At 45.1% G+C, this 12,787-nt stretch overlaps 1 protein-coding gene across 4 annotated transcripts in view; it reads right to left on the bottom strand.

Moving 5' to 3' along the window:
• Positions 1–12,787, bottom strand: part of dennd2da (DENN/MADD domain containing 2Da) — a 216,380-nt gene that overhangs the window by 102,901 nt on the left and 100,692 nt on the right. For 3 of the 4 annotated variants that reach the window (XM_072278510.1, XM_072278509.1, XM_072278508.1), the window contains 2 exons: positions 8,192–8,343; positions 5,700–5,812 (listed from right to left, as the gene is read on the bottom strand). In XM_072278510.1, coding sequence (XP_072134611.1) covers positions 5,700–5,812; positions 8,192–8,343 — 265 coding nt within the window. Of the gene's footprint in view, positions 1–5,699; positions 5,813–8,191; positions 8,344–9,274; positions 9,375–12,787 lie in introns of those variants that run through there. The other variant, XM_072278511.1, reaches the window with a different exon arrangement.

The raw sequence follows: 12,787 nt of genomic DNA, 5'->3' as shown, positions 1-12,787 counted from the left end.
CTGGGAGGGTGTGTGGGGATAGTGTTGAGAGATTCTCTGCGTAACTGTGTTTTACCTGCCCTGGGAGAGTGTGTGGGGACAGTGTAAGGAGATTCTCTCTGTAACAAAGGTGTTATACTTGCCCTGGGAGGGTGTGTGGGGATAATGTAGGGAGATTCTCTCAGTAACAGTGTTTTACCTGCCCTGGGAGAGTGTGTAGGGTGATTCTTTCATTAAGTGTTTTACCTGCCATGGGAGTGTGTCTCGGGACAGTGTAGAGAGATTCTCTCAGTAACATAGAACATAGAACAGTACAGCACAGTACAGGCCCTTCAATGTTGTGCTGACCCTTCAAACCTACCTCCCATATAACCCCCACCCTAAAATTCCTCCATATACCTGTCTAGCAGTCTCTTAAATTTTACTAGTGTATCTGCCTACACCTCTGACTCAGGCAGTGCATTCCACGCACCAACCACACTCAGAATAAAAAACCTTCCTCTAATATCCTCCTTGAACTTCCCACCTCTTACCTTAAAGCCATGTCCTCTTGTACTGAGCAGTGGTTCCCTGGGGAAGAGGCGCTGGCTGTCCACTCTATCCATTCCTCTTAATATCTTGTATACCTCTATCATGTCTCCTCTCATCCTCTTCCTGACCAATCAAGAATCTACCAACCTCTGTCTTAAGTATACACAACTTGGCCTCCACAGCTGCCTGTGGCAAAGAATTCCACAGATTCACCATTCTCTGGCTAAAGAAATTCCTCCTCATCTCCATCCCTCCAAGTACCCTGAGACTTCATCCTTAATAATTGACTCCAACAACTTCCCAACCACTGAGGTCAGACTAACTGGCCTATACAGGAGTCCCTCACTGTTACGAGAAACCTACATTAGTACCCTGTTTTCACTTTCAGAGGTGTCTTCACTGTTATGAAAAAAAAATCAGCGCGCGCCCCGAGCAGCCGCTGTCCCCCGGATTCTCGCCAGCATTGCTTAAACACGTGCCTGTGAGCAGCCATATGCAAGATGAGTTCTAGGTATTGGAAAAGCCTGAAAGAGCTCGTAAGGGTGTTGCACTTAGCGTAAAACTAGACATAATTAAGCGTTTCGATCGTGGTGAACGAAGTAAGGACAACGTGAGTTTGGCTTGTGGAAGCTGACGGACATGATGTTGAAGAGGTTTTGGCATCCCATCACCAAGAACTGACAGATGAAGAGCTGATGCAATTGGAAGAGGAAAGGATAACAACCAAAACTGAATGAGTAATGATAAAGTACAACTTTAATTTTGAAAGGGTACGTAGGTTTAGGGGATATTTGCAGGATGGTTTGAGTCCTTACAAAGAACTGTGTGATAGAAAAATGTGCGAGGCTCAGCAGTCAAGCAAGCCTTCCACATCAGCCATAGTAGATGACGAACCTCGACCTTCGACATCGAGGCGGGCAGAGGTAGAAGAAGATGAGCTGCTTGCTCTAATGGAAACAGACGATGACAAGATGACACCCCAGTGTCCCACCACCCCAACCCCCGGGCCCCGGAGAGATACTGTACCGATTCGCAGAGAATGCAGCAGTAGCTGGGAGGCACACAGCACATCTTTAAGAAAAAAGCCGAAATAAACATGCTAATTAATTAGGTGCCGCCGACATGTAACTGTCGGCCCAAATCAGAGACGATGCAATCGGCAATGATCTGGGCCGACAATTAGCTTGATTATTTCAGCTTTTTTCTTAAAGATGTGCTGTGTACCTCCCGGCTACCACTGCATTCCTGCATGCTTCGCAGCAATGTATCGCTCAGCGGCCTGGAGGGTGGGGGCCACTGCATCACCCAACCTGCAACGACTCAGTCTAACACACTGTCATCAGTGTGCTCGGCAAGCTATCTTCCCGATTCCCTTAAGTGATACTACACTGTACATACATTATTTCTACTTTATATTGGCAGTGTACTTTTATGTGTTATTTGGTATGATTTGGCAGCTTCATAGCTTAAAGGTTACTGGAGAGAGTGTTTTTGCCGAGAGCACTTGCATGAGATTTTCGCTACGGAGAACAGTGCAGGAATGATTGTGGAAAAGTATTTCTACTTTATTTAGGCTATGTATTTATCATATCATTCCTGCTTTTACTATATGTTACTGTTATTTTAGGTTTTGTGTGTTATTTGGCATGATTTGGTAGGTTATTTTTGGGTCTGTGAACGCTCACAAAATTTTCCCATATAAATAAATGGTAATTGCTTCTTCGCTTTACGACATTTCGGCTTACGAACCGTTTCATAGGAACGCTCTACCTTCGGATGGCAGGGGAAACCTGTAGTTTCCTTTCTTCTGCCTCTCTTCCCTTCTTGAGGAGTGGAGTGACATTTGCAATTTTCCATCTTCTGGAACCTTTCGCAAATCTAGTGATTCTTGAAAGATCATTACTAATGCCTCCACAATCTCTTCAGCCACCTCTTTCAGAACCCTGGGGTGTACACCATCTAGTCCAGGTGAGTTACCTGCCTTCAGACCTTCCAGTTTCCCAAGAACCTTCTCTCCAGTTATGGTAACTTCACACACTTCATGATCCCTGACACCTGGAACTTCCACCATACTGCTATTGTCTTCCACAGTGAAGACTGATGTAAAATATTTATTCAGTTCTTCCGCTATTTTCTTGTCCCCCCATTATTATCTCCCCAGCATCATTTTCCAGCATTCTGATACCCTCTCTTGTCTCTTTTACATTCTGCTGTACGTTATCAGAAGAAACTTTCGGTATCATCTTTAACATTATAAGCTAGTTTACTTTCGCATTCCATCTTTACCTTCCAACTTCCACCAACTTTTCCTCTATTATATGCCCTCTTTTTGGCTTTAATGCTGGCTTTGACTTCTCTTGTTAGCTACAGTTGTATCATCTTGGGATGTATATATCTCGTCTTCCAAATTGCTTCCAGAAATTCCAGCCATTGCTCTCTGCCATCATCACTGCCAGTGTTCTTTTCCAATCAATTCTGGTCAACTTTTCTCTCATGCCTCTGTAATTCCTTTTACTTCACTGTAATACTGATACATCTGACTTTAAGTTCCCCAAATTTCAGGGCAAATCTGATCATATTGTGATCACTCCACCATCACTACTTGATTACTTCCCATCAGTCACTTTATGTACAGTCAGGTGTCACTTTCGCGACATACAATCAATGTACATAGCTACCACCACACTAGCATCTGCATCCAACACATAATTCTCTGTAACTACTGCCATCTCCAAAGGATCCCATCACTAAGCACATTTTTCCCTCTTCTCCCCCACCACCATTTCTGCAGCGATCGCTCACTACATGACTCCCTTGTCCCCTCATCCCTCCGCACCGATCTCCGCCCCCCCCCCCCCCCGCCCCCGGTACTTATCCTTGCAAGTGGAACAAGTGCCACACCTCCTCCCTCACTATCATTCAGGGCCCCAAACAATTCTTCCAGGTGAGGCAACACTTCACCTGTGAGTCTGTTGGGATCATCTTCTGTATCTGGTGCTACCAGTGTGGTATCCTGTACATCGGTGAGACATGACTGGGGAACCGATTTGCTGAACACCTATGCTCCGTCTGCCAGAAAAAGCGGGATGTCCCAGTGGCCACCTACTTCCCATTAGGACATGTCAGGCCATGGCCTCTTCTACTGCTGCGATGAGGCCTCACCTCGGTTGGAGGAGCAACAGCTTAGGCGGAAGGTCCCGATGGAGTACCTGGTAAGGCTCTAAAAACCTGTGCCAACCAACTGGCGGGAGTATTCAAGGACATTATCAACCTCTTACTGCCACGGGCGTAAGTTCCCACTTGCTTCAAAAAGGAAACAATTATACCAGTGGCTAAGAAGAATAATGTGGGCTGCCTTAATGACATCACCTGGTAGCACTCACATCAATAGTGATGAAATGCTTTGAGAGGTTGGTCATGACTAGACTGATCTCCTGCCTCAGCAAGGACCTGGATCCATTGCAATTTGCCTGTCGCCACAATAGGTCAATGGCAGACACAATCTCAATGGCTCTCCACACGGCTTTAGACCAGCTGGATAACACAAACACCTATGTCAGGCTGCTGTTCATCGACTATAGCACAGCATTTAATGCCATCATTCCCACAATCCTGATTGAGAAGTTGCAAACCTGGGCCTCTGTACCCACCTCTGCAATTGGGTCCTCAACTTCTAACCGGAAGACCACAATCTGTGCAGATTGGTGATAACATATCTTCCTCACTGACGATCAACACTGGCACTCCTCAGGGGTGTGTACTTAGCTCACTGCTCTACCCTCTATATACACGTGACTGTGTGGCTAGGCATAGCTGAAATACTATTTATAAATTTGCTGATGATACAACCATTATTGGTAGAATCTCAGGTGGTGACGAGAGGGCGTACAGGAGCGAGATATGCCAACTAGTGGAGTGGTGTCACAGCAACAACCTGGCACTCAAAGTCAGTAAGATGAAAGAGCTGGTTGTGGACTTTAGGAAGGGTAAGATGAAGGAACACATTCCAATCCTCATAGAGGGATCAGAAGTGGAGACAGTGAGCAGTTTCAAGTTCCTGGGTGTCAAGATCTCTGAGGATCTAACCTGGTCCAACATATCGATGTAGTTTTAAAGAAGGCAAAACAGCGGCTATACCTTATTAGGGAGTTTGAAGAGATTTGGCATGTCAACAAATACATTCAAAAATTTCTATAACTGTACCGTGGAGAGCATTCTGACAGGCTTCATCACTGTCTGGTATGGAGGAGCTACTGCACAGGACTGAATGAAGCTGCAGAGGGTTGTAAATCTAGTCAGCTCCATCTTGGGTACTAGCCTGCAAAGTACCCAGGACATCTTTAGGAAGCGGTGTCTCAGAAAGGCAGTGTCCATTATTAAGGACCTCCAGCACCCAGGGTATGTCCTTTTCTCACTGTTACCATCAGGTAGGAAGTACAGAAGCCTGAAGGCACACACTCAGTGATTCAGGGACAGCTTCTTCTCCTCGGCCATCCGATTCCTAAATGGACATTGAATCTTTGGACACCACCTCACTTTTTAAAAAAATATACAGTATTTCTGTTTTTGCACATTTTTAAAATCTATTTAATATACATATACTGTAATTGATTTACTTGTTTATTATTATTAGTTTTATTTTATTTTTTTCCTCTATATTATGTATTGCATTGAACTGCTGTTGCTAAGTTAACGAATTTCACGTCACATGCCGGTGATAATAAACCTGATTCTGATTATACGGCAGCCTTCAACCTGATGGCATAAATTTTATGGTAACTGCTCTCCCCCACCTCCCACCTTCTCCTTTGCCATTCCCCATTCCTGTTTTCCTCTCTCATCTTTTTACTTCCCCACCTCTCTATGGTGCTCCTCCCCATTCCTTTTCTTCCATGGCCTGTCCTTTCCCCCTTCTCCAGCCCTTTCCCTTCCACCAATCAATTTCCAGTTCTTTACTTCACCCCTGCGCCCACCTTCTTACTCTGTCTTCTCATCTTTCTCTTTTGTATTTTGCTTTCCTTACACTTGTGTATAGGAAATGAAATTACACAATCTTGAACACACTTCCCATTTGTAAATACTTTGGGCCATCCTGAGGCTGGCTAGAAACTCTTATATGTGTGCATAAGAGGCAGGGAGGTTGGAGTCGCTGGAGGAATTGCCAGACCATGAAGGAGACGCGTACAGACCTTTCGTACTCAGTGAGGGGGGCCCACGTGTTGCCGTCGGGAAAGCAGAACAGCGGGATTGCTCTGAGGAGACTTTCTTCTTCCTCCTTCTGAGAACGGATCAGGTTCTCCCTCTGAATGGGATACAAAAAACTCCATCAATAAGCAACATGTACTCTTACAAACACTTGATACCTGGGAGCCAACATAGCGATCCAATCGCTATGTTGGCTCCCAGGCATGGAATGTCTAATGCACAGCGGCGGAGGGTTGTAGACTCAGTCAACCATCATTGGCACAAGCCTCCTCATCACTGAGCACATCTTCAAAAGGAGGAGGCACCTATCATTAAGAACTCTCACCTTAAGACCATTAGAAAGAGGAGCAGAATTACACCATTCGGTCCATTGAGTCTGCTTCACCAATCCATCATCCTTCTCAACCCCATCCTCCAGCCTTCTGCCTGTAGCCTTTGACATCTTGACTAATCAAGAACCTGTCAACCTGTGCTTTAAATATACTAAATGATGACCTCCATTGCCAGCTGTGGCAATGAATTCCACAGATTCACCACTCTCTGGCTGAAGAAATTTCTCCTCACCTCTGTTCAAAGGGATGAGTTTCTATTCTGAGGTTGTACTTTCTGGTTCTAGACTCTCCCACTTTAGGAAACATCCTCTCCATGCCCACTCCATCTAGACATTTCAATATGCAATAGGTTTCAATGTGTTCCCCCTCATTCTTCTAAACTCTAGTGAGTACAGGCCCAGAGCCATCAAATGCTCCTCATATATATTAACATTTACATTCCTGAAATCATTCTCGTGAACCTCCTCTGGACCTTCACATCTTTTCTCATATAAGGGGCCTAAAACTACTCACAATACACCAAATACGGTTTGCCCAATGTCTTATAAAGCCTCAGCATCACATCCTTGCTCTTTTATCTTAGTCCTCTCAAAATTAATGCTAACATTGCATTTGCCTTCCTTACCATCAACTCAACCTGCAATTTAACCTTTAGGGAATCCTGCATAAGGACTTCCAAGTCCCTTTGCACCTCTGATTTTTGAATTTGTTCCCCATTTAGAAAATAGCTTATGCCTTTATTCTTTCTATGAAAGTGCATGACCATACACTTCCCAACATTATCTTCGATCTGCCACTTCTACGCTAGTTCTCCCAACCTAAGTTCCTGGATGAGGAAACAGAAGGGTGGGTAGTAAGCTTGCTGATGGCACAAAAGTTGGAGGTGTTGTGGATAGTCTGGAGGGTTGTCAGAGGTTACAGCCGGACATCAATAGGATGCAGAACTGGGCTGAGAAGTGGCAGATGGAGTTCAACCCAGAGAAGTGTGAAGTGGTTCATTTTGGTAGGTCAAATTTGAAGACAGAATATAATATTAATGGTAAGACTCTTGGCAGTGTGAAGGATCAGCGAGATCTTGGGTTCAATGTCCATAGGACACTCAAAGCTGCTGCACAGGTTGACTGTGTTGTTCAGAAGGCATATGGTGTGTTGGCCTTAATCAACCGTGGGATTGAGTTCAAGAGCCGTGAGGTAATGTTACAGCTATATAAGACCTTAGTTAGACCTCCATTTAGAACATTGTGTTCAGTTCTGGTCACCTCACTACAGTAAGGATGTGGATATTAAAGAGAGTGCAGAGGAGATTTACAAGGCTGTTGCCTGGATTGGAGAGCATGCCTCATGAGGTTGAGTGAACTTGGCCTCTTCTCCTTGGAGCGACGGGGGATGAGAGGTGACCTGATGGAGGTGTATAAGATGATGAGGGGCATTGATCATGTAGATAGCCAGAGGCTTTTTCCCAGGGCTGAAATGGCTAACATGAGAGGGGATAGTTTTAAGGTGCTTGGAAGGAGGTACAAGGAGGATGTCAGGGGTAAGTTTTTTTACACAGAGAGTGGCGAGTGCGTGGAATGGGCTGCCGGCGATGGTGGTGGAGGTGGATACAATAGGGTCTTTTAATGCACTCTTAGGTACATGGAGCTTAAATATACCATTGAAACCTCCTGCTGTCTCCCTGCTTCCTCAATACTACCACCCCCACCCCCCACCAACCCGTGTATCATGAGCAAACATGACTACAAAGCCATCAATTCCATCATCTGAATCATTGACATATAATGTGAAAAGAAATGGTTGCAAATATGACCCCTGCAGAACACCAGTTGTTACTGACAGCCAACCAGGGTCGGCCCCTTATATTCTGACTCTTTGTCCCCTGCCAATCAGCCAATCTTCTATCCATGCTCACACTTTGCTTGTAATACCATGGGCTCTGATACACTCCAACAGCTACTACTTCTAAGTATTACTCCTGCAGATTGATACCACATTTTACTTAAACCCTTTTCAAAAGAATTGACACCCGGAAGGAAGTTACTGAGCAATCTTCACGACACAGATTACTCAACAACACACTTCACTTCCTCTCTCAGTCAGGAGAGAGAATAATTGACAGGTTGTGACAACTAGATTCAGCAACGTACCTTTGGAAACTGGTAAGCGATCTGTGGCTCATACACATCGCCAGATTTCTTTAGCGAAACCACCACCAGGTATTCGAAGAAGAACTGGCCAGAACACCGGGACAAATCCTTCTCGGGCTTCGATTCTTTCTCAGAAATGGTCCTTTCGATGCCTGCTTTTGAAATACAGCGCATGTATTTGGTGAACTTCCATTGCAAACTGCTTGATTTTGCATCTGGCATTGCCCTTGGTCTCAGGAATGTTCTGTCTGCCTCTGGGATCCCCTGCTCAAGTCTCCCAGCCTGTGCAACCTCCAGCCCAGTCTCCCACCCAGACTCTGTGATCTGCAATCTCCTGTCCTGTGCTTTTCTTTATAAGAGTAATCAGCACATGGGGTTTTCCCCAGGGCCTCTCTCCACAGCTATTTGCTGTTCAACCTTTGGCAAGCATACCACAAATTGAATAATTCAACATTCGAAACAGCATTTAGTAGAAATGAGACTGATAGATCAGGCGTTTCCTGGATTATGAGTCAGTGTTGGTTAATGTTAGAGGTGAAAGGATCATGGTTCACAATGTTTAATTTGCACGGACTTCAACTGATGGGGAGATCTATGCAGACAGGGTGCCAGAACACGCACAGAGTAATTCATCAAAAACAGCACAGCACATTGATAAAGTACGGTACAGGCAAACCCTTTAACCCTTTCCAAGCCCAATCTCACTCTTCCCTCCCATAAAGCACTCCATTTTTCTTCCATCCATGTGTCTATCTAAGTGTCTCTTAAAAGTCTCTAAATTGATTTTATTTTATTTAGCGACAGTACGAAATAGGCCTTTTGAGCCACACTGCCCAGCAACCCCTGATTTAACCCTAACCTAATCACAGGACAATTTACAATGACCAAATTATCTACTAACTGATACATCTTTGGAAATGTGGGAGGAAACTGGAGCACCCAGAGGACACCCACACATTCCACATGAAGGATGTGCAGATTGTTTACAGAGGAAGCTGGCATTGAACTCTGAAGGAGTATCTGCCCCTAACCACCGCCCCTGACAACATGTCCCCAAGTACCCACCACTATGTAAAAACACACCTCTGACATCCACTCCATAATTTCCTCTGATCATTTTAAAATTATGCCCACTAACAGCAGGACTTCATCTCGCTATTTAGGGAATGGGATCGTGGATGAGGGATTTGGTCCGGGGGAGGAGTTTGCTGAGTCCATCTGAAACAAAGAAAACACATTGAGAGATCTGGGTGAGAGCAAGGAAATGGAATCAAAGTGGAAAATGAGGCATGATTCTGTCTGGTATGGGAATTGTGAGGTATCTGACCACGCTCCTACAGGATTATCAGGGTCTCTCTTCCACCCATCTGAAATATTTTCAGTTCTGTGCAAAACTCTTAGGCACCCTACATTTTTAAATAGGTTTCATACAGTCTAGCCTCCACAGAGCTCTGATCTCAACATTCTTTGAGGCGACAGAAGCAAACATGACAGCCAAAGTCTGCAGAAGAACTGTGAGAAATTCTCCAAGATGACTGGAACAATTGACTAGCTGATTTTCTTATAAAACTGCATGACAGTTTACCAAAGAGAAGAATCCCCACAATCTAGGACATGCCCTCTTCATTACTAACATCAAAGAGGTGGTACAGGAGTCTGAAGACCCCTCTTCTCATTACTACCATCAGGGAGGAGGTACAGGAACCCGAAGAAACCTCTTCTCATTACTACCATTAGCGAGGAGATAGAGGAGCAAAGTGCATTAACATACACTTCCCTACACAATATTCCATCTACCTCTTCTTTGCCCATCCTCCTAATTCCGCAGCCTCCCTGTTTTCTCAACATGACCTGCCCCTCTACCTGTCTTCATATCATCTGCAAACTTTGACACTAATCTATCGATTCCATCATCCAAATCATTGACATACAACACCATCCCCTGCATAACACTATGTGTCATAGGCAGCCAATCAGAAAGTCTCCCTTTATTCCCACTCTGTCTCCTGCCATCAGCCAATGCTCTAGCCTTGCCAGAATCTTTCCTGTGATACCATGGACTCTCATCTTGCTAAGCTGCCACATGAGCGGCATTTTGACCCAACCCAATAGAGGGTTGTCTCCCCGATTGGAGGCCTGTGACTAGTGGTGTGCCACAGGTATTGGTGTTGTGTCCTTTGTTGTTTGTCATTTGTATCAATGATCTAGATGATAATGTTGGTAACTGGATTAGCAAATTTGTGGATTACATGAGATTGGGGGTGTAGTGGACAGTGAGGAAGACCATCATGGGTTGCAGAGAGATCTGCATCAGCCGAAAAATGGCTGATGGAATACAATGCAGACAAGTACAAGATTTTGCACTTTGGTATGACCAACCAGGATAGGTCTTACACAGTGTAGGAAACTGAAGAGTGTGGTAGAACAAAGGGATCTGAGAATCTCTGTGGGGTGTCTCTTTGGAAGGAGGTCCCAACCTGGCCAGACTTGGATATCCAGTAGGAGGTCCTGACCCAGCCAGATTTGGATGTCCAGTAGGAGGTCTTGACCCGGCCAGACTTGGATGTCCAGTAGGAGGCCCTGACCTGGCCAGACCTGCACTTCTGGTGGGACATCCCAACTTGTCCAGCCTTGGACATTCGGCAGGAGGGCACGCCCCACCACCACCATTTTTAATAATTTCCTGTCAGAGTCACCTTATGTACAGGCACTCCTGTATCTAGCATCACTTAATGTACATACATTCAGGGAGGAAGCTATGTTGCATCCACACCAGGACCAGCAGACTCAAAAACAGTTACCTTCCCCAAGCAGTAAGCCTGATCAACACCCTCACCCACTAACTCCATACCCCCAACCACCATTGCTTTATCATTTTCTGTCAGAGTAACCTTGTATACAGACACTCCTGAGTGCCTAGTGTCACTTTATGGACATATAATCAGTCTATTTAAGGTATCTTATGTGTTTATATGGCATGTTGGAGCACGAAGGTGCCAGCAACCAATATTGCAGACAACTGTCAGAACTACTAGATAGTCTTCTGACTTGTGATCAATTGCAGCCTGCAATTTCCCTTTTATGGATGGACATTTGAGCTGACTAAGTGATCCGCTGGGGGATTCTGCGAACTAGACTCGAGAGTGCCAGGGTGGCCTTCGCTGGGGTTGTACGCTGTTAATAACTGATGGTGGAATTTGGCTCTATTTGCGATGATTAAAGCTCCAAGCAAGATTAAAATCATTGAGGATGAGACTGTAAATGAAACAGGTGCTCAATGCCTTCTGCCTGTGTTTGACTGGTCACATTCTCTCCCATCAAGTTGTGCCACAGGCTCAGAACACTTACTGTCCCACACCTATCAGACTTCTGCTAGTTCTGCAGAACAGAAAGGACTGCTGACTTTCGGCAGTTCTGTAGTTCATGCCTGTGTGTTTTTGTCCATTTTTACTATTAGTGCGATTTGATCAAGGTGCTTCAGTGCTGACCTGACTGGACGGCTGTGGGCTGTGACCATGGGCATCGGTACTCACTTAAGATCTGAACTGGCCACTCACTTTCTGTTGACTTTGCAGTTAATGTTCCATGTGATGTCTGATTACTTGACCAATTTGTTCTTTGGGCACTTGACAGTGTCGTGGGGTTTTTAAAATGAGTTCTATTGTGTTTGTTTTGTGGCTGTCTCCAAGTAGTTAAACCTCAATGCTGTATACTGTATACATACTTTGATAATAAATGTCTTTGAACTTTATTTATTGTGTTTTTATTCTTGCGTTCATGATCTTACTGTGTTTTCTTTTTGTGTTGCATCAGATTCGGAGTAACAATGATTTCATTCCTTACACTTGTGTACTGGAAATTACATGAAACATCTTGAAATTGGAATCTTTACTGGAGCATACAGCCTTAAAGTATCTTCCAGAATTCTGCCAGACTGTTTGGACATTAAACCCCTGACTTCCAGGAACCAAGCTCAGCTCCACAACAGGAAAACATTTTCCTGAGGGAAGGGCGGTACTGGGCTTGTCGCAGAGATCATTGGCACAGTGAACATCTGTTCCTGGGGAGACTTGCCGGGCTGTCTCGGCAACTATTTTCATCTTCTGTCAGCCCCTAGCCGTGTTGTAAATATTCCCAGTGCTGATGGACCCCAGCTGTGGAATGCAAGGGATTTTCCAGCATTGCTGGAGGCCTGGAAACCAGTAGAGAGGGAGGGGGAAGTTCCCTGTGACGCTCAGGGGAACAGGAGGAGCGGTAAGAGGAGGGGGACAGAGAAAGAGTGTGTCTGGGGGGAGTAGGGAGGCGGGCGTGGGGAGCGTGAGGGAGCGGGGGCACGAGGGAGTCAGGGGTTGCTCAATTGATTCAGGGGATAATCCTCCTTCCTTTCCCGTGATGAATGCGGACTGACATACTGGCAATTTGCTTTGTATATAGAACTTTCAAGCTGTGGTTATGTTGCAAATCTCAAAGTTGATGCTTTGACTGCACTCGGTTTGCTGTGTGTAATTCTGTTCACCAGCGAATTCACTGGAGAGTGTGCTAAGGAGATTTGTCATGACGTGGCTGGATTGGAGGCCTTTTAATTTGGGTAGAGAT

Source organism: Mobula birostris, chromosome 14 (assembly GCF_030028105.1).
Source record: "Mobula birostris isolate sMobBir1 chromosome 14, sMobBir1.hap1, whole genome shotgun sequence".
NCBI lineage: Eukaryota > Metazoa > Chordata > Chondrichthyes > Myliobatiformes > Myliobatidae > Mobula > Mobula birostris.
Note: the sequence above shows the minus strand (reverse complement) of the source record. Positions and strands in the feature narration are given on the sequence as shown.